The following is a 25322-nucleotide window of genomic DNA, read 5'->3' on the forward strand; positions in this document are numbered from 1 at the left end:
TAGATTCATCTAGTTGTAAAGAAAAGGATATATAATTAGCAATATGAGCACGCAATTGTTTGCTCACATTTTTACTCATTTTTTCGATGCATCGCATCACAGTATTTCAAGATAATTGCAGATCTTAAAGAGCACTTTTAATTTCATTTTTGTTCTTAAAATTTTCAAAAAGAGAATCTATTATTTCTAAAAATGTGTCTTTGATGAATTGACCATCAGAAAATAATTTGCATTTTTTTGCAAGAAGATGACTCACTTTAAATGATGCCAGTGGCGTATCCAGGTGTCGTTGTAAGGGGGGCATGCTGACCAGGTCCAGGTATCATTGTAAGGGGGGATATCATTGTAAGGTATCATTTTAAGGTATACCATTGTAAGGGGTATCATTGTAAGGGTGTCACCATGACCAAGGTTTTGAGTTTTTTTTTTTTTTTTTTAGAATGCCTCCTGCCTTCTTTTTCTTTAATTTCAAATTTTTGGTTAAGGGGGCATATGCCCCTTCTGCCCACCCCTGAATGACGCTACAGTTACTGCTTTAGACTGTAAATTAGGTGTCATCAGGAAATCTTGTTGTGCAAATAATCTGGATTTAAGTTGTTTTAATTTATATTTTCTAAGGTCACTATTAGAAATATGGTAAATACCAATCGGATAATCTGATTGGTATTACCATGGAGTGCATTGAAGTGCCTTTTTAAATTTCCTTTTTTGGATACAGCCACGAAAGCATTGTAAATCAAACAACATTTTTCTTTTATCATTACAAAAAAGTATTCTAGTTCCCGCTCTTGATGAAAATAATACGTTTTACTCTTTTTCGTAGTATTCATTTTAAATCAAAGGATATTAAATTAACGTATAAGTATGTTCAGTTATTAACATTAAGTAAGCTAAATAAGAATTCGACACATACTCTATGCTCTCTACAAGAATCTTCTGTATGCAATACTTTTCTTTTTCCTTGAATTTTCACTAAACAAGCCTAGCGGGGATGGCCAAGATTGCGACTGGTAAATCGCAGTCGACTTGTTGGCCACCCCCGGTATAAGGCAATGATATTTAACTCTGTTCCATACAACTCTGGAAGCCTCATTTTAAGAAAGATGTGAATCTCTTGGAACAGGTGCAGAGAAGATCAACTAGGTTAGTCAAAAACACAAAGGGATTACTCATATCACAAAAAAGTTTGGTTATGCAAACTGTGGCACTTAAAAACTAGACATCTGTGAGGATAATTGACTGAAGTGCTTACGGCTTTAAATGTAAACTTGATAATGGTATTCTAACTCTTTCTTGACACATAAGGGGAATAAACTTAAATTGAAAAGGATGGTGGCAGGATAAATATGTGAAAATTTAAGAAATTTTTCTTTTTTTTTTAATTTTTAAAAAATTTTTAAGGAAGAATTGGATATATTAGTAGGGAGGATGGACAGACAATGTTGACCGTGGTTTTTTTTTTTTTAATGACTAATACTGTATAAGTTTGCTTCCTTGCATCATTAGCCAGTACTACTACTATTACACTACCACTACTACAGATAACAATAAGGGGGCTCTGCCCCTGCTCACTTCACTTGCCAACCCCCAACCAATATCAAATATACAAAAAAATGTCTTAACCTGCTCAGCATCATTACTGAAGGCACTTCGGAAAGAGTTTCCTTTACATGATCGACCAATTTGCTTAGACCAGCCACTCGAGCGGCTTCTTGAAAAGTCTCATACATTACTCCATTCACAGTTCTCACATCTTCGAAACGTCTTAGACATTTCACTTCGTGTAATAATAATTTCAAATGAAACCTCTTGATATCTTGCAGTGAGGTGCTATTAAATTGAGCGACCACTTTACCACACATTTTTACGTCAATGCCATTTATTTCCCATTTTGTCCCATGAAAAATGTAGAGGTATGACAGACTAAGTCAAATCTTCTACTCCCCTCATAATTATACTAACGTTATAATGCACTGATCGAAGTCTAATCAGGAAATCACCTATGTAATTATTTACCTGAGCATTTGTAGTGACGTAATTGCCCCACCCACTTGTACCACGTCACCCTAATCCCGCTTCTCCCATTGGCTCGAATAAATATCACCAGGAAGAAAACTGTTTTAATGTATACAGAGATAATAATAAATCCTTTATAATTAAAGTATGACTCAATTCATTTATTCAGGTGGTTCAGAAAACCTTTTTAAATATTTTACAAATTTCAATCTAATGAGAATTTAATATTAAATACATACCTTGGACATTCAGTAATACTGTTTGTGTTGCATTTCCACCAACATTTACCACCAAGCAAGTATAATCACCTTCATGAAAAATCTGAGCATTTTTTATTTCCAGTGTTCCATCTTCCAGTATATGAATATTATCCTCATCTACCACTAAATTTTCATTTTTATACCAGTGAGTCACAGGTTTGGGATTTCCTTGTAACACAGTACAAGGCAAATAAGCAGTATTTCCTTTCTTTACATCCACAACTGGAAATGCATAACCAATAAGAGGAGGTACTGCAAAAAAACTGAAAGTTAAACCACAAAAGGGACAACAAATAAAAAAATTTAACTGAATGAGATTTTTTAATCTAGCTGAATGAAATTAAGCTAGATTAAAAAATAATAAATAAGTTCTTTGTTTGTAACAAAGGTTATTAAATTTTATTTCACAGCAAACATTATGACAATCTGGTTAAAACTGCATATACAGTAGAACCTCAAGAATTCAGAATTCAAAAATCAAGATTTTTGAAAATTCAGCATGTTTTGAATATTTCTCCAAAGGTAGTCATTCGTACAAAGGCAAACGGAAAACACGCTAGCTAGATTTTAAAAAATAGAATTGCTGGTGCTGGATATATGCATTATGTTCCATTAATAATTTCCAAACACTAATTTGCTTTCTGTTTTACATATCTCCTAGATTGTATGTCACTGTTATTTGTATGTCACCATGTATTTGCAATAAATAAAATCATTCATTTTGCAAGACATTCAATACTAGTTCACAGCATAATACTGTAGTATGTATATAGTATTTAAGGCAATTTGATTGTTGAAATCATATAGCATCATTTATACCTTAAACTCAAAACATATCAATCCCATACTGCAGACAGCACTTTGAACCCAAAACCTTTTGGGTTCAAAGTGCTGGGTAACCTTACGGGTAACATACTTGTCTTTGAACCCATGACAAGTATGTTACCCATTGGACCAATCTGGTAGAATGGATTAACATTTTGGCTCAACGTTGGCAACAATTTGGCTTAATGCACTTTCTTTCTGTGCAGATTATAGGAATCAATGTTACTGTATTATCTAATGAAAGTAACAAGTTATCCCTGAATATTTAGCTATGTGCATAAACAAACTTCAAAAATCCAGTATGTGCTGGGTCCCAAGCATGCCAGATTTATGAGGTTCTACTGCAGTAAAGAATTTGTGAAGTTTGGCAGCTCATCTCTTTATTAAATTATATTAAAAATAAATTAAAAAATAAAAAAAAACAATTGAATAATTCAGCTTAGTACATTTTATTTTATGGACAAGAGAGAGAGAGTGTGTGTCAAGAGTAAGTCTAGCAAGTAAGAGATTCAAAGTAAGACTAGCAAATAAAGAATATAAAGGAAGTCTAGCAATTAAGGAATACAGAGGAAGTCTATCAAGGGATATAAATTCATACAGAATAGCAGAACTGTTCCATTCCTTGTTACTATTCTAAACTTGGGAGAAAGACAGACTTCCTGTTATTGTAGTTTTACTTCTCTCATTAAAGCCAACTATCAATTAACTGCTCTTAACAATGCACTACATTCTTCAATTTAGAAAGGAATTTAGAAAAACACCAAATGAAAAATCACTTTTATCTACTCAAATTATTTTGTCTCTTCTACCAACCATCAATGGGTGCAAAAATTTTGTTACTCTTTCAGATTATTATTATTTTTTTTATTATTTCCTTACCACTGACAAACAAAGAGGTAGGTACCATTATATGACCTTCCCAAATTTTCATCTAAATTATTTTCTTTTACTGTTATTTTTGTCTTTGTTTTTATTTTTTTATTTAAATTATTTGATATTTTTGTTTACATGCTACCTTTAATGTTTTCTTTTGTTTCCATTTATAACTGTAAGCTCCAATGGACAGTATTCAAATTGGAATGGATAATATTGGACAGTATTTATAAATATAATTTTCGAATATAGTACAATATTATCCATTCCTCTGTCTGCATATCCATCTGCATGAAATTTACATGTGTATGAAAGTAGAAAGACTTTCTCATCTTCTCTTTTGAGTGCATGGTTTTTATTTTTATTTATTTTTTTTTTTCTGGTATGATTCAAACTGTCTCATATATGCAGTGGGCTTAATGCTCATAGCAGAATGAACTTTCTCTTCACCACAAGTTGGCATGGTACTGCACTACTTTTAAATAAATGTCATTAAAATAATGATTCCAGGAAATCTCTAACAAGGAGCAACAGAGTGAATTTTGGCATATATATCACTTTTTAACACTGATAAATGTAAAGTACTGCATATGGGAAGCAGTAACCCCAGAGTAACATATGAACTGTGTGGTACTACACTGACAGTGGCAGAGAATGAAAAGGACCTGGGGGTAATTGTGCAGGCATATATGAAGTTTTCTGAGCAGTGCATACAGTCTGCAAGAGTAGCTCATGGTATCTTGCCAATGATATACAGGAATTTTTCTAGCAGAGATAAGGAGGTGATTATCCCCTTGTATAAGACAATGGTCAGGCCTTACCTTGCGTACTGTATACAGGTCTGGAGGCCTCATTTTAAGAAAGATGTAGAGCTGCTGGAATGAGTACAGAGAAGGGCAACAAGATTAGTGAATGGAACAAAGGGTTGCTCTTACGAAGAAAGGTTTAAATTTTGCAAATTACAGTGTCTGGAGACTAGGCACCTGCAAAGTGATCTGACTGAGGTGTATAAAGCCTTGAATTGTTTGAGCATGCTCAATGCTGATGGAATTCTTCCTCTTGCTCAGAATAATCGCCTGAGAGGGCATAAATTCAAATTGAGGAAAGACAGTTGTAGGATAGATGTGTGGAAGTTTACCTTTAGCCAGTGGGTGGTTGATTGTTGGAACAAACTTCCATCTGTCATTGTAGAAGTTGATAGCTTAAATAGATTTAAGGCAGAACTAGACAAACATTTGGAGTGAGTGGATGGGTGAAATGAGGCGGTTTTTTTTTTTTTTTTTCAGCTGATGCTAGAAAAAAGCTTAAGCTTGCTTTCTTACATCATGTGCCTTTACTAATGCTAATGCTTTCAGAGTAGAAGGAATCACAGAGAAAACAATTAGGACAAATGAGATGAGTGGTAGGTCTGTCAGAAAAATAAGTGGGACTTGAAAATTTTAATGGAAATGGATATCACGATTCGAATTGAATAAAAAAATTAGTCTGCCTATCCATGGTGATTGAGTTATATATAAATATATATATATCACACATACATACAAAATCAACCACTAAAGAAACAAACTAAGGAATAAAAAATATATAAAAAAAAAGACAGATGGTAACTAATGGATCACAAGGTAATCATTAAATAAACTGTTATAAATATGGAATTTATCGAAATTAAATTACATACTGAAGAGAAAAAAAATGCAACCATTAAAAAATTATTTCATATAGAACTTACCAATTCCTGTAACAAACAAATTGGCTTCAAGCTCTTGGTGACCAAATCTGTTTTTAACTATGCATATATATGTTCCTTGATCTTGAACAGTTACATCTAAAAATATAAAAATATCTTCATTATCAAATGGAAGTAAACTGCTACAGAAAAAATACATACAACAAAGATAATATCATTTAAAAAATAACTCCATGACATAATCAGCTTCTGATATGTCACCAGTTTGGGAAAAGATTCAAATCCCACTGCAACAAATCCAATTTTTCTAGAATTGTTTTTGCATGGAGAAGAGTTTACTTATCTAAACTTATGTAGGTAGAGAAACTTGCTTTCCTATGAACAGTAAACAACTCATCTGAAACCCTACATACTCTGTATTTAAAAAAAAAAAAAATTTCTGTTTATACTCCGGCACAACAACCAAGTCAGTAGAGTTTACAATAAATCGTCAATACAAATATTTATCGTATTTAGTAAAAGCTAATCAGGTACGAGATGAGATTATAAGTGCTAGGGTGCAGAATTTTGAGCTCATGGAAACGGATAAGTTTTTTGGAAATTTTTACCACCTTTTTTGATTAATCTTAGTCGTATTCACTGGCTTATTTATAAATTTAAGTAGTAATTTTTCAAGTTATGACTTACTATTCATACCGTGATTGTATTGGTGTTTTGGTGCGAATATCATAGCAAGTAACAAGTAGTGAAGAGGAATAGTGGTTTTAACTTTGATAAATAAGTAGCTCAAAGGTTTTAATCACTTGTTGAGCATATATTCCTTTGTGTTTACCTAAGGAATTTTTACTTTTTAGGATATAACTAATTTAACATTGCAATTATTACAGTATATCGTAACAAATATCTTGAATGTGGTGGTATAAGGTATCATGAAAACTAGATAGCACATAGGGGAGAACCAAAGCAAGTAATTCTCCAACACATGACACTCTAAAAAAAATGTGCAACTTGTGAAATGTTTGACGACTTTCTGGAACAGGATTTGATCCAACCAAGGAGGATGTCTTTCTGTGTGCTAGGTGAAAGGTGTGAAAAAATTAGGAGCCAACTCAGCATGCATTCTGATAGCCATTTATGAGGGTTTGAAGAGTATGGCACATTTGAAGGAATTAAAATGGGGGGGGGGCATCCAGAGCTCACTCTTGTGCATCAGGCAAACCAGCTGCAATCTACAAGGCAGAATGCACTGGTTCCACAGGTGCCTTTTATGTCCAACCTCAACAATTTCTCCTCCACTTTCCTTTCAGTTATCACAAAGTCATTTAGTTCCTCATTAGAGTTCGATAAACTTCTGCATCCTTTCCCTAAAGAATTCCTCATATGTGAATGTAGGTGCAAAATACCTATTCAATTTATCCACAACCTGAGCATAGATTCAAATTGAGGAAAGACAGTTGTAAAATAGATTTTCAGAAATTTGCCTTTGGCCAGAGGACAATTGATTGCTGGAACAAACTTAAATATATCATTGTGGAAGTTGATAGCTTAAATAAATTCAAGTAGGAACTGGACAAACTTTAGAGGGAATGTGTGAAATTGTTTTTTTTTTTTTTTTTTTTTTTTGGCTCATGCTACATAAGCTTGCTTTCTAGCATCACATGCCTCTTCTACTACTACTACTATCTTTAATTAAATCACACATTAGTACACAGTGATCTCTGCCACCTAGTGGGTGTTTAAACTGCATATTCTTAATGCATGAAAAATCAATGCTGATAACTAGTTCAAGTGTATTACTTCCTCTTGTTGCCTCTCTAGCATGGTGCTGTAGAAAACAGTCATCCAAGAAATCTACAAAAGTCTTGCTAGTGAATGAGTGACCAACCCAAAAATTTCAGTCAACATCTGGAAAGTTAAAATTCCTCATTATGAGACATTCTGATTTGCTGGCCCACTCTATTTCCCTGTACAGTTGTTTAGTATTCTCATCACAGTCATTATGCCTATAACACACTCCTATTCTCAGTTTTATTTTCCCAGTGCATATATCAAATCAAACTGACACAACATTCCATTTGTCACTCAAGTCTGCTGAATGTATTGCCTTAAATTTTATATTCTTCTTAACTCCACCTCTCCTGTCCTGTCTGTCCTCCTGTATATATTGCAATACCCATATTCAAATTCAGCCTCACATATGTCTGTTTGACACCACATCACTGCTATTCTCACAATATCTGCATTTGATGACTTAATCAGTACTTCGACTTCATCAAATTTATTTACAACACTCCAAGCATTAGCGTACATGCAAGTGTAAACTTGCATGTACACAGCACCTTGATTTGGAAAATACTGTAAAAGACAACTGTAGTCATGGGAAGATAAATAATGGCCTGAAGGTATATTTGAATTACTTTCAGTGGAGTCGGCTAGAAAAGTCAAGAAACCCTAAGAAAAGCTATATGATTTTCAGTCTGCTTAATACCTCAAGAGTATTTGACTTAAATGTGAATGGTCAAACATGTGCAACTGGTTTCATCAATTAAATTTCTTGACTACTTGGTGTTAAAATTTTAGCTTTCTATTAAAAAGATAGCCTAGAGGCTTAAAACAGACAATTAAGGTAACTCAAATTAAGGTAATTAGGATTATTTATAGTTTTTTCCCCCATTATCAGATCTATTCAAATTTATGCTTCAACTGGCTTTTGCCCAGTTGAAGCATAAGTTTGAATTAAGGGAACTGACCTTTGGTTGCTAAAGTGGCTTCCTTTAAAGATTCATGCTTTTTATACACTGAATCTAGGACTCAGCTATTACAAAATTTACCTCTACAAATTATTCAGATCAATTGTAAATTAAGTGCTCTGAAGATGAGTCAATATTTTAATTGATATTGATGACAGACTCTCTTCCTTCAATTTGCTTGCCTGGAGAATATCACAGAAAAGCTTGAAGTCAACTCCCACTCTGTGTATTCCTTCAAAAGAATTAAAAAGGGACTTTTACTTTTCGAATTGTGCAATTCATGTAATTAAGGAATTTAATATTCACTTTGATGTGTAGCAAATATATGTAGGTTGCAAGAGGGCTATTACACTTGAATGGTAGATTCCTTTCACAGACATTAGTTATTATTTGCTTTGTGAATCCCTTAGCTTATCTAATAGGGCAGTGGTGTTGAACCTACGGCCCGCAAATAATTTTTATAAGGCCCGCGCGGAAAGTGAACTAAAACAGCATCAATCTCCACTGCATGTACCAGCATGCAAGCATCCAGCTCGACTGTATTAAACATGTACATGTGGTTCAGTGCAGTCATATGTACACTAAATACAGTTATGTATTTTGATATAGCTTGTTCATTGCATTGAATTAATTATTAATTTGTATTGAATTAAAAAAAAATCATTCTTAAAAATGTTCCAAAAGGGGAAAATCGATTTGGAGTATGTTTTTGATCCAAGGTGGACTGAAGACTATTTCTTCGTTGATTACAATGAAAAAGCAGTGTGTTTGGTGTGTCAGAAGGCTGTGTGAGTTTTTAAAGAATATAATTTAAAACGACACTGATTCCAATCATAAATCTTATGATCAACATAAAGGAGTGCTGCAAAAAGAAAAGTGTTAAAAGTTAAAAAACGAATTAAGAAAATAACAAAAAATACTGAAAACATATCAGTCAAGAAATTTATCTGCTGTATGTGCCAGTTATCAAGTTGCACATTTGATCGCTTTTGAAAGTAAACCGTTCAATGATAGTGAATTTGTTAAGTGTTGTTTGTTAAAAGTTGTGGAAGAAATTTTTCTGGAGAAACAATGATACAAGACATTAGTTTGTCTCAACAAACAATTATACGAAAAGTAAAGATATTGGAAAGAATTTGTTCGACTGGATGACAATACTGTTGTAAACAACACAGCCCAACTCCTCATCTTCATACATGGAATTAATGATAATTTTGTACCAGTTGAAGATTTAGATGATCTACAGAGTATGCGCGGAACAACTACAGGTGAAAATCTTTGCCAATCTAGCGAAAAGTTAGGATTAAATATTAAAAACCTGATAGGAGTCACAGCTGGTGGTGCAAAAAATATGATTGATAAAAACATTGGGCTTATGGGTAGAATAACCAAGAAAATGATAGATATCGGAGCTGAAACTGATTGGAATTCAATGCATTATGCATCAAGAAACTCTTTATGGGAAAGTATTGGATCTCCAACAACACATTTCCAAAGAATCGTTGCAGTTAATTATTACAATTACTTTTTGACAAGTTTGAAAGTTGATTTTCTGATATAAAATCCCATGAAAAAGTTTTTGTTTGAGAACCCATTTACTTCAATTGATGAAAATTACAATCCCAGATTTCAACTTGAAATTATTGATCTTCAAGTGAAAATTATGAATGTGGTTATTTCAACTGTAAATTTTACAAGATCACATGGCCTTAATGTGGCTGTTGAAACATCACCAAATGTTTCAACACAGAAAAAGGGAAACCAATAAAACAACTATCAAATATAGAGTAGCTGTTTGATTTTGCAATTCATACATATATATTTATAGTCATTTAAATGCTCTTAATTTAAAACTACAAGGGAAAGGAAAATTGGTCTGATTTGTTTTGTGACATCGAATCATTTCAGAATAAGTTGCTATTATTTAAATTCTAGTTGAGCAAGACAATTTAGTTCACTTTGAACATTGTACTGAGCTAAAGGAGAAACACATTTCGAAAGAATCGTTGCCTTTCATTATTACAATTACTTTTTGACAAGTTTGAAAGTCGATTTTCTGATATAAAATCCCATGAAAAAGTTTTTGTTTGAGAACCCATTTACTTCAATTGATGAAAACTACAATCCCAGATTTCAACTTGAAATTATTGATCTTCAAGCGAAAATATGATTCAAAAATAAGTATATAGATGCAAAAATAAACTATTTGAATTCTACAAGGCTTTCTTATCTGAAGATTTTCCACTAATAAAAGAAAATGCCATGAAAATGGCTACTTTGTTCGGATCAATAAAAAGAAACAGAATAACAAATTTGCATTTTTTTTTTTTTTTTTTTTTATGAAAACCCCAAACACAAGATGTATCAGAGCCTATAGTACTTAGTACTGTGCTTAGGTTGGAGTTTGAGAAGATGAAAGAAGATATTTGTTGACATTAGACTTGAACTTCTGTAGACTGTAATTTTCAGGAAATACATAGGAAGGTTGTTCCAGAAAATGGCAGTTGAATGAATAAACGAGGAAGATGAAAAGTTGGTTCTGTGAGTTTGAAGTTGGATAGTAAATGGATGTTGGCTGGTGGAGGCACGTGTTCGGACTGTTTCGAAAGAGAGAGTGCAAATTATAGGAGCCAATTCAGAAGAACGGTACCCATGGAAGTATCTGAAGAAAAGGCATGCAGCAGAAACGGTATGTCTATGAGACAGAGAGTGGAGAGACTCTGTTAGAAATGATTCGTTAATTAACCTAACTGCCCTCTTCTGAATGGAATCTAGAAGCCTGAGAGAAGTTTTGGGGGCACCACCTCAGATGTGGGAACAATATTCCATGGTAGGGCGGATTTGCGATTTGTACAGAATGAACAGCTGTTTGAAAGAAAAGTAACGCCGAGAGCGAAAGAGAAAACCAAGTTTTTCAGATGCAGAAGAAGCAATATTTGTAATGTGCTTGTGCCAAGAGAGATTAGAAGTCAGAGTAATCCCCAAAAGAGATATATCAACTTGCCTAGAAATCGGAGTGTCACCAAAGATAAGCATAGGAGCAGAACAATCCTTTTTGTGAGATATAAGACAGACTTAAATCAACTAAGTTTTCTCTGCCCCACTGGAGGATTACCTGGAGATCAGCATTTAAGGAATTGGTAGCGGATATTCTAGAAGTTGAAGCTAATTGAGCAGGGCTAGGTTTCTCAAACTGGAAAGTGGAATGCAATGTGCTATCAACAGCAAAACTATGGATAGGATTTCCGATCAATGAAAGAAGGTCATTGATCAGAAATCCTATCCATAGTTTTGGTGATGGCAGATGGCTCTCTGTTAGAAGACAGAGGGCCATCTATCATCACCCACCGTGAGTGGTCAGAGAGAAAACTGGATAACCAATTACAAACAGTTGGCAAACCATAAGATGGAAACTTGTTTAGAAGATCTTTATGCCAAACACGATCGAAAGCCTTTGAGATATCAAGAGCAACTGCTTGTGTTTCACCGAATTTTTCCATTGAATTTGTCCATAAATTGGTAACCTAGACCAGAATATCACCACTGTTGATCGACACTGACGGAATGCATACTGACGATCACTGATCAGACGGAAGGTTTCTAGATAGTTTAAGAGTTGACAGTTAAGTGATTTCTCCATTACGTGGAGAAAAAGGGTGACAAATCCCTCCCATCCAATTACCTGGATGGGAGGGATTTGTCACCCTTTTTAGGAACTGGCTGAATATGAGCAAATTTCCAAGCAAAGGGAAAAACACCTTTGGAATAAGAAAGTGAATAAAGGTGGCATAGAACAGGAATAAGTTCAGGAGCGCAGATTTTGAGAACAAGTGACGAAATACCATCAGGACCTGGAGCTCCATCGAGAAATACCATCAGGACATTATCTTCATTATGTATTGAGATTGGCGTCACAAATTTGCAACCAAATTTTGAACAATTATTTAAAAATATCCAGCCTCAATCATCTCATTAAATGTTAAGTTTTGTCAAGTAAATGTTATTTTGTATTGTAATTAATAAAATTTTCGAATATTTCAATTCTAGGTTTATCATTATATTTATTTATTCACCTTAATATTGAAAAGCGGTGATCCTTTTCAGTTTGTAAATTTTCTAAAATGAGCATTTAAAAGCAAAAGTAAATTTTTTTTTAAACAAAAGAAGTATTTAAAAAAAAAAAAAAAAAAAAGTAAGTCTTATTTTTATAATTTTAATAAAATCTAAAAAATAAATCACTGACAGATTTGTTGCAAATAAAAGTGCTGATAATTTGCTTTTTTTATGTGACATAATTTTTTCTCGAATCACTGTGCAGCCCACAAAACAAATCTGACTTTGAATACAGCCCCCATACAGGAAAAGGGTAAACCAACTGTCATGTTTTCTTTTTTTGTTCTAAGTATGCATATTTGTATTTTGCAATAAAATTTTTTTTTTATATATATATATATATATATATACACACACACACAGTCGGACCTCCAATAGGCCTGATGTAGCCAAGTGGTCAGGAGAGCGAGTGCAGTAGCACACGCTATTTGAGTGGACCAGGGTTCAAGCCCGTGACTGCTAAATACGATTAATATTTCTATTGATTGATTTATTGTAAACTCCACTGACCCGGTCGTCGTGCCGGAGTACAAACAAGAACATATAACAAAATCTATTGTTTGCTTGAAAAATTTCATTATACAGAAATCATTATAAAGAAATATGACCTTTTCAACAATGAAAAATACTGTAATTCAACATTCAGAAATACAGTAAAATATGGGAAATAAATCAGAAATAAGTGGGAATGAATAAATTTTCTAATATCACATATTAAGAAATGACTACTTACACGATGCACACAATGTATTAGTACACTTTTACAAATTATGTCATAAAATACTTGGTTATTTTTTGTTGTACGCGGGATTTTACTGTACATTGTTCATAAAGACGTTGACATTTATTTAAGCACTCAAATATATTTTTCTGGCACATTTTATTCACACTGAAGGCCTCAATGCAAAGTTTCAAATTCTGTCAATATTTTATGTTTGGAAGGCTTAAAATGAGGGCAACGAAGCCTCATTGGCTTTGTTGCCCTCATTTTCATCCAACTCATTGTCAATATTGTCACTAGTTCTTTGAATACTCTCCAAAATGTTGAAGTCAATCGGATATTCAGCTATTATGACATCATTATCAACTTGTAAAAATTCTTCAACAACAATTTCTCTCTGATCAAACCTCTCGCTTGGAGTTCTTCCCCCGAGATTGCTCAATGTCTTGTAGCAGTTCATCCCTCTCATCACTGTTAATTGGCATATTAACCCTGCTTTTGCAAAACAATTCTTAATCGTTGTTTCCGTCATATCTCGACTCTACAATTTTGCCAACTCTGATATACACATCCGCAAATCTATATCAGAATCTATAGGTTGGTTGGTTTCTATTCTCAGCATAATTTTTTTCAGTATATGCCTTCAGTAGTGCATTTTAAAATTCTTGATAATGCCTTGGTCCATTGTCCATTAACTGCAGTTTATACAGGGTATTTGGAGGGAAGAAAACAAGCTTCACACTTGTAAGTTTCAAAATTAACGAGTGGAGGTGGGCAGGGCAACTGTCTACAATCAATATGATTTTTCTGTTTTCCTTCATCATTCTTTCTATTGAAATTTAAAATCCACTGTTTAAAAATTTCACTTGTCATCCAAGATTTTTTTGTTGTACTTGTAGTGTAACTCTAACGACTTTACTCCTTTGAAACATCAGGGTTGTTTACTTTTGCCTGTTACCAAAAGCTTCAGTTTTTCATTACCAGCCATATTTGCACCAACCAAAACTGTAATTATCTCCTTACTATTTTTAACACCTACACATTTATCACCTTTAAAAATTAGTGTCTTGTTCAGCAAACATTTAAAAAATAGACCTGTTTCATCAATGTTGAATGTGTCTTTGGGCTTGTAGTCCTCCATAATTTTTTGCAAAACTGTTTCTTTCCAATGAGTACAATCTTCTTCAATTACAACCCCCCCCCCCACTTTCACCAGAAATAATTTTTTTGAGTGAGCCATGGTGCTTTTTAAATTTGTCCAGCCAAACCACAATTGGCTTGGAATGTTTTATGCCCCAGAAAAGATGCATACTCCATAGTCATTTCTTTTATTAATAATATCAGCATGTTTTGGTCTCAAATTAACTTCATCCACTTAAAAACAGTTTCATCTACATCTTCGACCAGCATAATTTCATGCACTTCCAACTGGGTCCCATTTCCTCAAACAGTTTGAGAATCGAACACGGTTTTTCAAAATGGTTGACACACTACTTGCAGGGATACCAAATTTTAAAGTGATTTCTTTTTTTTTTTTTCCACGCCCCTATCTACACTATTAAGCAATTCCACTTTTTCCACTACACACTTAGACATTGTAAGGTTACTGCACAGCAACTAAAACAAAATTAATTTAGGGACAACTTGTACTTACCATACAGAGACAGGTGAAATTTGGTGAAAGTGTGGATGACTCATTTCTGCGAAACAACAGATGAATTTCCAGGATAAACGAAAATCACTCTCTCCTAATTCTCTAATAGGGTGCTTACAATAGAAAACAGGTTGACCAGAGCCAATGTCTGTGTTGGGAATATGCATTAATCTTTTCCAATGACTGTGGACTCATAGATAGTAGTTGACCAGTGCAACTTCTCAGTACAGCAAAGGCTTTATGGGCAAAACTAAATTGTGGAATGCTCTTAAGAATTAAACCCTTTAGCTATAAAAAAAGCTAAAGTGATTAATTCTTAATCCTTTTAGCTCTTAATTTATGCTTTCTACAGTGTCATTTCTATTGCCTAAAGGCCAGAGATACGAACAATGCGTACTCAGGTCTCTCAAAATCAGTTCGTTATATGGCAATTTTCTTTGCTATATGGAAACTATTTTCAATGTAATGACCAAGGAGAAATCAAAAAAGTTCATTACATAGAAAAATTTGCTATGTGGAAGTTCGTTAAAGAGAGGTCTGACTCTGTGTGTGTGTATATATGCACAGCGTGCCAATTAAATAACAAGACTGACGCTACGCCAAAAAAAAAGAATAACACTAACGGCAAAGTAAGGTTATATATTTTCGAAGTAATCACCTCCGATGTACACACTGTTTACATCTTTTACACAAGTTTTGAAAATACTTCTGTAACTCCTCTTCTGGCACTGCTTTCAGCTGGTCAGTCACTGCAGCCTGGATGTCCTCTATCGTCCCATATCACTTTCCTTTCATGGCTGTTTTCATTTTTAAATACCCAACTCTCATCACTGGTAATGATTCTAGTCAAAAATGTTGGGTCATTGTCAACATGTCATCAAATCAATGCAACACTCGACTCTCTTTTCTCATTGCTCGAAACTCAACAAATGTGGCACAAAACGGGAACAAATTTTTCTTTTACCCAGATCTTTTAGAATTTCTCGTAAAGATTTCTTATTGCTACCAATCATCTCAGCAAGCAACCTCTTTGAAACTGATCTGTCTTCAGTCACAATTTTTCTAACCTTTGTGATAATCTCTGGTGTTCCAACAGAGATCAGTTGGCCAGGTCGGGGATCATCCTCTAACGACTCATGTCCTTTACGAAAACGAGAAAACCATTCAAAACAAACAAATGGTTTTTGTCGAGACAAACATTCATCAGCATAAACTTTTTTTAAATTGTTAAAAGTTTCCATAGCACTTTTTCCCAATTTACAATAAAATTTGATAACTGCTCTTTGCTCCATTTTCAATTTTCTGATGACATGCACAAAACTACTATTACTCTTTCCATCATAAAATGCAAACTACTGACTGGACAAGTTTAAACTTGCACTCATTGGAAAGCGCACACTCCAGTGGATCTAATCATGTACTATTTTGGCCTTTTGCATTAATACTAAATGCAGAGTGCATGCAGTCTCGTTATTTAATTGGCACACTGTGTATATATATTTATATTCCTGAAAAATGTAAAGTTCAAGGTAATGCCCAAAATGGCTGAACAATAACACCCAATGAAATTATCACCTATGCTGTTGACAGAAACTGAACCTATTTCATTTTAAAAGGAAGGCAAGTGGCAGAGCCACTACACTATAAACACTGGCTTTTATAGTCTAGTTATGTTATTAATTAATTTAATATTAATTAAATTAATTATTATCCTGTTTATTATATCCTTTATGCATGATTAATTCAGTCTTACATTGCTTGATGAATAATCAGGCCCTAAAGCCTAATTATTGATTAAGCAATGTAAGACTGAATTAATCACGAGTCCATGATGTCAAACAAGTGATCTATAGGCCATGTGCAATTCTCAAATATTTTCATTGTGCAGTCCAAGTGATTTAAACTTTTACAAGTTCACAGTACAATATGAACACGAAAAGAATGGTATATGATAATTAAAAAGCTGCACTAAATTTTATAAGATTTTGGTAAAATTCATGAATGATACAAATTTTTCCAAGAAATTTCTTCTGAATTAGGTCAACACTAAAATAATTAGTAACTTTGGCACAGTGCAACATTTGGGGTTGCAATGGTATACACACTGTGCATATGTATACCAGTGTATTCAGCAAACATTCATTGGTGTGTTCAGAAAGCTTCCAAAAGGTATTGGTGTACATGTTCTGAATTTGAAATCCCTGTTGTTGATTGTTTATACACTTAGTTTCAAATACAGGTGGCCCTTCTATTTACAACAAGGATGTGTTCTTAAAAAGCATGACTTAAAGGGAAATATATTTTTCTACTGAAATAACTAGTTAGATATGATAGGGCAGACTATCTGTTCATACATTTGACATACTGTCAGTTTATTTATTTATTATTTTTTTTTTATCATCAGTGTTGGTATTCAGCTAGGTTATGGGGAATTACCAAGCAGAGGTAGTTAGTCTTGAATATGGCAATCATCCAGGTCCTCCAATTTATCTGAATATTCAGGTGCACTGACTAAAATATTCAATGCTTTATTGCTCAATTTTTCCTTCACAAAGCGATCCTTAATGAATGTGGAATACAGATACACATCATTCAGTATTTTTATCCCTAATTCACATACTTAGTCTCTCCATATTGTCCATAAATTGGTCTCCTATGTAATTCTGGTAGCAGCACCTGATGGTGTCACACTATGAGCGTATTCTTTAATTTTGAGAGCATTCACAGACATCATCATCATCACTGTTAAAGTTAAGTATTTGGCCTATATCATCTGACATTCATCCATATCAAATTGTTTTCAACTCTTCCATTTTCACCACTAAAGGCGCATTATAGCCTTAGTCGCTAATGCGCCAATAAAACCCAAGAACCACCACTAAAGAGATTGCTTTATGTGGCCTTTTGCTATAATACATGTTAAATGTACTTGCTGGTTGTTTTTTAGATACAATTGCTCCAAACTCCTAGGGTTTGAAGAGGGGCAGAGTTGTGGACTATCTGAAAGGGTGTGTTATTTCCTATACACTTCAGATGAGGTAGCATAGCACAGAACTAAATGTTTGAAAGGGCTGCTATTATCAAAAAGTGGAATAAACTGACAAAGAACTGTTGCAGGAATACTCCCTACATGGCATTTTATAACAACACAAATGATGAACTGTCCAATTGTTCTGTCCTTACATAGCTAGCAAAGCAGATGCCATTGTCTGCTTTATCGCTCTCACTCTCCATAAGCCAATGGACTGGGTTTTGATTTCTGTTGCCAGCCAAAGATAGGACAAGACAGGACAGAAGGTATTTTTTATGAACCTTTTTTTTTTTTTTTTTTTTTTTTTTCGCCGGATGACAAAGTTGGCTAGCCTCAGAAAAGGATTGCATGGGTTCTCCTTTAAAAAAAACTAAGGTTTTTCACTCAGAAAAATAAACAAAATGACCACATAATGCACAAAATTAATAGTCACTATATGCCAATACCTCATGGCTTCAGTTATCTTGAATGAAAACTCTAAATAACCCAACTCCAAATTATCTTCTTGCTGTATGGAGAAAAATAATTCTGATGCATCTTTCAATTTTCACAATGTCATTATAATGGAAATTTGCAACTCTAAAACTGTTATAAAATATTAATGTTGTTTGTTGTATCAAAATGACATATACAGAAATGCTATAAATAGGAGACCACCTGTAACAGGACTGAGAGAACATTTATTTTAAATTGCCATCATATTTCCTCTCATCTCTAGTTAAAGAAATCTGAGTGCTAGCTGTAGCCATTTCCAATCAATTCAGTTCCTAGTATCACATTTAATGATCTATATAAAAAGAAACAATCAAATTTTTACAAACTTCTGACATGAAGAGTGCCACTAGATGTTAGTAAAAATCGCTCATTTTCAAAAATATCTACTGCTTCTTTTCTTTTCCAGTTCACCGTAGGCTGAGGCAGACCCGTTGCTACACATGGTATATTACCATCTTTCCCAATATCTATTGCTGCATTTGTAGGTGGTTGAATAATAAGAGGTGCAGCTAAAATAAAAAAAATATATAATAGACATAAATAAATAAAACACATCTAAGCACTAAAAAATTAAAGAAATTAAGATTGTTTTTAAATATGAGACAGAGCAAATAAACACAAACATGATATTTATGAGTTTTCAGTAAAGCAAATCTGAATATGCAGTATACTTGTTAGTACGAACCAGAGCTATAATGAGGTAAACTTCTCTTATTCTTTTACAAATACAGTATACTTGTATTCATACATGCACAAAAACCCACTCAATCAATCATTTGTTGCAAAAATTTAACTGGCACATAGTGACAAATGAGTGAATTCATTCATCATTGTCCATTGAAGATGACCACTTTTTTTTGCATCAGATTTGCAAACAGTAGGTTGACAAACATTTTGGCAATTTAATTTAGTGTATTTAATGTGATGAATACATAAATTTTGTGTTTCCTATCGAACAGAAATTAATAAACTAATTACTTTATTAATTTCATATGGATTACAGTATTTTTCCTATAATTTTAGTAAATTTCTACTACCATCACTTAACATTGTAATTTGTACTTGAAGTATATAAAGTAGTAAAACTATAATCCCACTACAGCCAGAGCTATCTACTGATGTCTTTGAAGTCCATATCAATAAAGATATATTTATTATGACTTTGGCATTCAGTTGGTCTGTATATAAAAATACAAATATAACAGAAATTTGTTTAAAAAAAAGTAAATTTCAATAAAAGTACTAAAAGACAGGTTTTCCATAAATTTTATAGGTAAATCATCAAAGCTGGTAGGTATCAGTGGGAAGCTGAAATTTCAGACCCTACCATATATGTCACAAAGTTCTGACCCTGTTGCACCCTCTGATTTTCACACATTTCACAAGTCACATACTTGATGATGCATTTTGAAAGTTTAAGTAAGGATAATAAAGACATTCAGTAATAAAAGAAAGCTCAATGTTTAGTACTAGTGTTGTTAAAGATTGTGTGGGGGTCCATTTGGAAATCACATGAGGAAGAAGAAAAATTTGCAATTATACCTTTGCTCAAGCAGAATTTGCTGCATGAAGTTCCTAGCTATTAACAATAAATTGTTAACAAATTGTTGGCAGAATGCACTGGTCCCACAGAAGGTAGCTATAGTTGGTGACTTTTGTCAGGGAAACAGGAAATATACTGTGCAAAAAGGATAGGCAGAACAGGAGTAAGGTATGTCTGCCAGGAAGGGCAAACATTGATGATGCTGTAGAGAGATATTATCTTGTAAGGGCACAAAAGGTGATACTGTTATGCACTAATGACATTAACAGTAGGAAGTCTGTGGAATTAATTAACAAATACAGGGCAATATTGAAAAAAATTCACAAGTTAGGGTTAAATTTGAGTGTCTGCAATTTTGCCCAGAAACAATAGAAGGGAGTATATGATGAATGCATTGTGAATTAATTCGGTCCAGGAGAGACTCTGCGAGGGTCATGGGGCAGAATTTTTCTTAGCATGGTCTGCACTTGTTAACAAGAGATTGCTTCTACAGGGATCAGATACACTTACATAGAAAGGGTGCAAAAATATTTGCTGATGCTATCAAGAAAGTGTTAGATGGGTCAGAAAACTCCTATCTTCAGGAGACACACAGACTAATAGATTAACAATAGCTACAGATAAAGGTGAAAGTGATCCTTGCACTGCTTCTATTGGAATGTGCAGCATCCTGGAAAGCAAGGTGCCTAAAATTTCAAAGCCTGCTGTGAGTCGTTGTTGTTGTTAGTTGGTTTTTAGGAGCATTAGCAACTAAGGCCATATTGCTCCAGTGCGGTGGTCATTCCCTGACCTTTCCGCATCCTCCGTATTTGGTGGTGACGGGCTCGAACCCCGGTCTAATCAAGAAGCGTGTGCTACGCACTGCTGCTCCTTCCCACCTGGCTACGGAGGCGCCTCTGCTGTGAGTCATCATGGAACAAGTAAATATGTGGGCTGTGTTAGGGTAACTAAGAGTATGAACAGGTGCATGTATACTTGGATGTACACCAATGCTAGGAGTACAGTAAATAAATTTGATGAATTTGAAGTGCTGGTCAACTCATCAAATGGAAACATTATGGGAATATCAGACACGTGGTGTCACTCAGATATAAGGGATGCAGAATTTGAATATGGAGAGTACAATATATACAGAAAGGACAGAGGATCCAGAAGTGTTATGCTCTTAGTTAAGAAGCATATAAAACCTAATGTAGTGCATCCAGTCAACATGGGCGGCCAGTGCAATTCTGAGTCAGTTTGATGTGACATCAGTACTGGAAAGTAAAAATGAGAGTAGGAATGTGTTATAGACTTAATGACTGATGAATATAATGAACAACTGTAGAGAGAAACTGAGTGGGCTAGTAAATCAGAATGTCTTATAATGAGGGTTTTTAACTTTCCAGATATTAACTAGAACTTGTGAATTGGCAAATCTTTGGCACTAGCAAAATGTTTGTTAATTTATTAGATCACTGTTTTCTAACATGCTAATACAAATACCAGTCTTCCCCTTATTAGATGAGAGCAACTGGGATGGAAGCTCATCATAGGTAACATTTTCTTTTCAATCAAATATATGACTGTTTAACATTTTATCTACATACCTGGGGCCCTCATCACACCCTATACAATATTCTGGGTGGCAGCATATCTCCACTCTCTTCTCCTTTGTTTCCAACTATTTGCCAAGTATACCGGTAAGGAAATACAGCACAAATAGGATGCCGAGACAGAGATGACCAGTCTAATAGAACAGAAAAATATGGCATGGGGCAATTACAGGGTGATGAAAGGTACTGAAGCCTATGGCAGCTAGGAGTTTATCTGTAATACAACCATAGAAAAGGTGAGGTTTCCAAAAGTTGAATATGAGAAATGCTCTCCAAGAAAAAAAAAAAGAACCAGGACAAGGAGTTTTTCATGTATGTGAGTACAAAGAAGAAAATGAATCATACACCCTTACAAAATGGGTAAACAAAATTACAGATAACCATATCTGATGTTGCTGATGAACTTTAAAAATTCTTTATACTCATATTTTTCTGAAGAAAGACTTTTCATAGTGAAGAGAGGCTTGTATAAGGCAATGGTCAGGCCACACCTTGAGTACTGTATACAGGTCTGGAGGCCTCATTTCAAGAAGGATGTAGAGCTACTGGAATGGTTACAGAGAAGGGAACAAGGTTAGTGAATGGAATGAAAGGTTTCTCTTATGAAGAAAGGCTTAAGTTTTGCAAATTACAGTGTCTGGAGACTAGGCACCGGCGAGGTGATCTGATAGAGGTGTACAAAGCCTTGAATGGTTTGAGCATGCTCAATGCTGAAAGGATACTGCCTCTTGCTCAGAATTATCACCTGAGAGGGCATAAATTCAAATTGAGCAAAGACAAATGTGCGGAAATTTGCCTTTAGGTAGCGGGTAGTTGGTTAGTGGAACAGACTTCCATCCCATGTTGTGGAAGTTGATAGCCTAAATAAATTTAAGGCTCAGCTGGACAGGTATTTTGAATGAACGGAGGGGTGAAGTGGAAGGGATTTTTTTTTTTTTTTTTGGCTGATGCTGCATAAGCCTTGCTTTCTTGCATCATATGCCTCTACTAATGTTAATGCTAAATATCTCTACCTCATTGTGTCAAATTCATCTGTTGTCTCTACCGTTCTCCCAACTCTACTAATCACTTTTTTTTTTTTTTTTATGTGAACCCCAAACACGAGAGGTATTAGAACCTATAGTACTTAGTACCGTGCTTGGGTTGGAGGTTGAGAAGACGAAAGAAGATATTTGTTGACATTGGACTTGAACTTTTGTAGATTGTAATTTTCAGGAAATACGTATGAAGGAAGGTTGTTCCAGAAAACGGCAGTTGAATGAATAAATGAGGAAGATGAAAAGTTGGTTCTGTGGGTTTGAAGTTGAACAGTAAATGGATGTTGGCTGGTGGCGGCACGTGTTCGGACTGTTTTGAAAGAGAGAGCGGGAATTATAGAAGCCAATTCAGAAGAACAGTGCCCATGGAAATATCTGTAGAAGAGGCATGCAGCAGAAACAGTACGTCTATGAGAAAGCGAGTGGAGAGACTCTGTTAAAGATGAATCATTAATTAACCTAACTGCCCTCTTCTGAATGGAATCAAGAAGCCTGAGAGAGGTTTTGGGGGCACCACCCCAAATGTGGGAACAATATTCCATGGCAGGGCGGATTTGCGATTTATACAGAGTGAGCAGCTGTTTGGAAGAAAAGTAACGCCGAGAGCAAAAGAGAAAACCAAGTTTTTTAGATGCAGAGGAAGCAATATTTGTAATGTGCTTGTGCCAAGAGAGATTAGAAGTCAGGGTAATTCCCAAAAGAGATATATCCTTTTGCCTAGAAATTGGAGTGTCACTAAAGATAAGCATAGGAGCAGAAGAATCCTTTTTGCGAGATATAAGACAAGACTGAGTTTTAGAAGGGTTGAAATCAACTAAGTTGTCTTTGCCCCACTGGAGAATTACCTGAAGATCGGCATTTAAGGAATTGGTAGCAGATTTTCGAGAAGTTGAAGCTGATTGAGCAGGGCAAGGTTTCTCAAAATGGAAAGTTGAATGCAATGTGCTATCATCGGCAAAACTATGGATAGGATTTCCAGTCAATGGAAGAAGGTCATTGATATACAAGAGGAAAAGAGTGGGGGAAAGAACTGAACCTTGGGGGACACCGGCATTAGTGGAGAAGTTAGAAGACAGAGAGCCATCTACCATCACCCTCAGTGAGCGATCAGAGAGAAAACTGGATAACCAATTACTAAAAACAGTTGGCAAACCATAAGATGGAAGCTTGTTTAGAAGACCTTTATGCCAAACACGATCGAAAGCCTTTGAGATGTCAAGAGCAACTACTTGGGTTTCACCAAACCTTTCCATTGAAGTAGTCCATAAATGGGTAACATAAGCCAGAATATCACCAGTGGATCGACACTGACGGAATCCATACTGGCGATCGTTGATCAGACGGAAGGTTTCTAGGTAGTTTAAGAGATGGCGGTTAATTGATTTCTCCATTACTTTAGAAAGAGTAGAAGTAATTGCAATGGGACGATAATTGGATGGGAGGGATTTGTCACCCTTTTTAGGAACTGGCTGGATATGAGCAAATTTCCAAGCAGAAGGAAAAACACCTTTGGAATAAGAAAGTGAAAAAAGGCGGCAAAGAATAGGAGTAAGTTCAGGAGCACAGATTTTGAGAACAAGTGGAGAAATACCATCAGGACCTGGAGCTTTCTTAGCATCAAGATTCATCAAAATCGTTCTGATATCCTTTTGACGGAAGACCACAGGAGGCATTGAATGGACCGTGTTGGGAATGGTGGGAGGTGTTTTACCAAGATCATTAATACATGAGCTGGAAGAAAAATGGGATGCTAGCAGGTCAGCTTTATCCTTGGCTGAAGTGACAACAGAACCATCTGGTTTGGACAGAGGTGGAAGCAGAGATGGGCAAAAGTTGCGGCCAATAGCTTTGGCAAGAGACCAGAATGCTCGGCTACCATTAGGGCAAGAAGCAAGTTTTCTACTCTTAGCCTGTTCAAACTCTAGTTTGGACTGATTAATAACTGCTTTACAATTGCTGCGAGCTTTGGTGTAGGCAGAAAATGAAACTGAAGAATTAGAAACAAGCCAATTACGATATGCAACATTCTTCTCTTGAACAGCCTTAGCACATTTACTGGAAAACCAAGGTTTAGATAAAGGACGAGATTTTAAAGTGGAGTGTGGGATAAGGATTCCATTCCTGCAAGAATAATTTCACTGACACGATCTGAGCAAACGTTGACATCAGGAGTTTTGAAACAGTAATCCGACCAAGAAAAGAAGAAAAGAAGTCTCGCAGGTCATCCCATTTTGCATTCTTGTAATGCCAAACAACACGAGGTTGGGAATAGCCATGAGATAAAGGTTCCATTGGAGAAGAGACAATCACCAAGTTGTGGTCTGAAGTGCCTAAAGGACCTCTCACTTCGACCATGTACTTAGAAGGGTTGTTTGTGAGAAAAAGATCAAGCGTATTGGCTGTATGATTCGGATTGTCGGGTATTCTTGTAGGTAAATGAACAAAAGTTGGACTGGAGAAAGTCAAGTTGCAACGAGAGGAAGTCAAAGAGCTCCAAGTGATTAGTGGAGTTTGGGGAACGGTAGAGACAACAGATGAATTTGACACAATGAGGTAGAGAGATTTTAAGCCAGAGAAGATCAAAGAGAGGAGATTCCAAATTGCCAAGTCTCTGACAGGGAATATCAGAACGGACATATGCACAAGTACCACCTTTGAGGCGAAAGACAATTTGGGCATCTGAGATGAGCAGTAGTTGAATCAACCGATAACTGAGATTCTG

At 35.0% G+C, this 25322-nt stretch overlaps 1 protein-coding gene across 1 annotated transcript in view; it reads right to left on the bottom strand.

The window, feature by feature from the left end:
- The window catches only part of LOC150087903 (hemicentin-1-like), a 1496027-nt gene that overhangs the window by 1279988 nt on the left and 190717 nt on the right, over positions 1 to 25322 (bottom strand). The window contains exons 13-15 of the mRNA XM_090369959.1: positions 18752 to 18934; positions 5704 to 5799; positions 2256 to 2528 (exon numbers count right to left, since the gene is read on the bottom strand). Of these exons, the coding sequence (XP_090226085.1) occupies positions 2256 to 2528; positions 5704 to 5799; positions 18752 to 18934 (552 nt within the window). The remainder of the gene's footprint in view (positions 1 to 2255; positions 2529 to 5703; positions 5800 to 18751; positions 18935 to 25322) is intronic.

The sequence above is a fragment of the Mastigoproctus giganteus genome, chromosome 3 (genome assembly GCF_048544385.1).
Source record: "Mastigoproctus giganteus isolate SK-2022 chromosome 3, ASM4854438v1, whole genome shotgun sequence".
In the NCBI taxonomy this organism is placed as follows: domain Eukaryota; kingdom Metazoa; phylum Arthropoda; class Arachnida; order Uropygi; family Thelyphonidae; genus Mastigoproctus; species Mastigoproctus giganteus.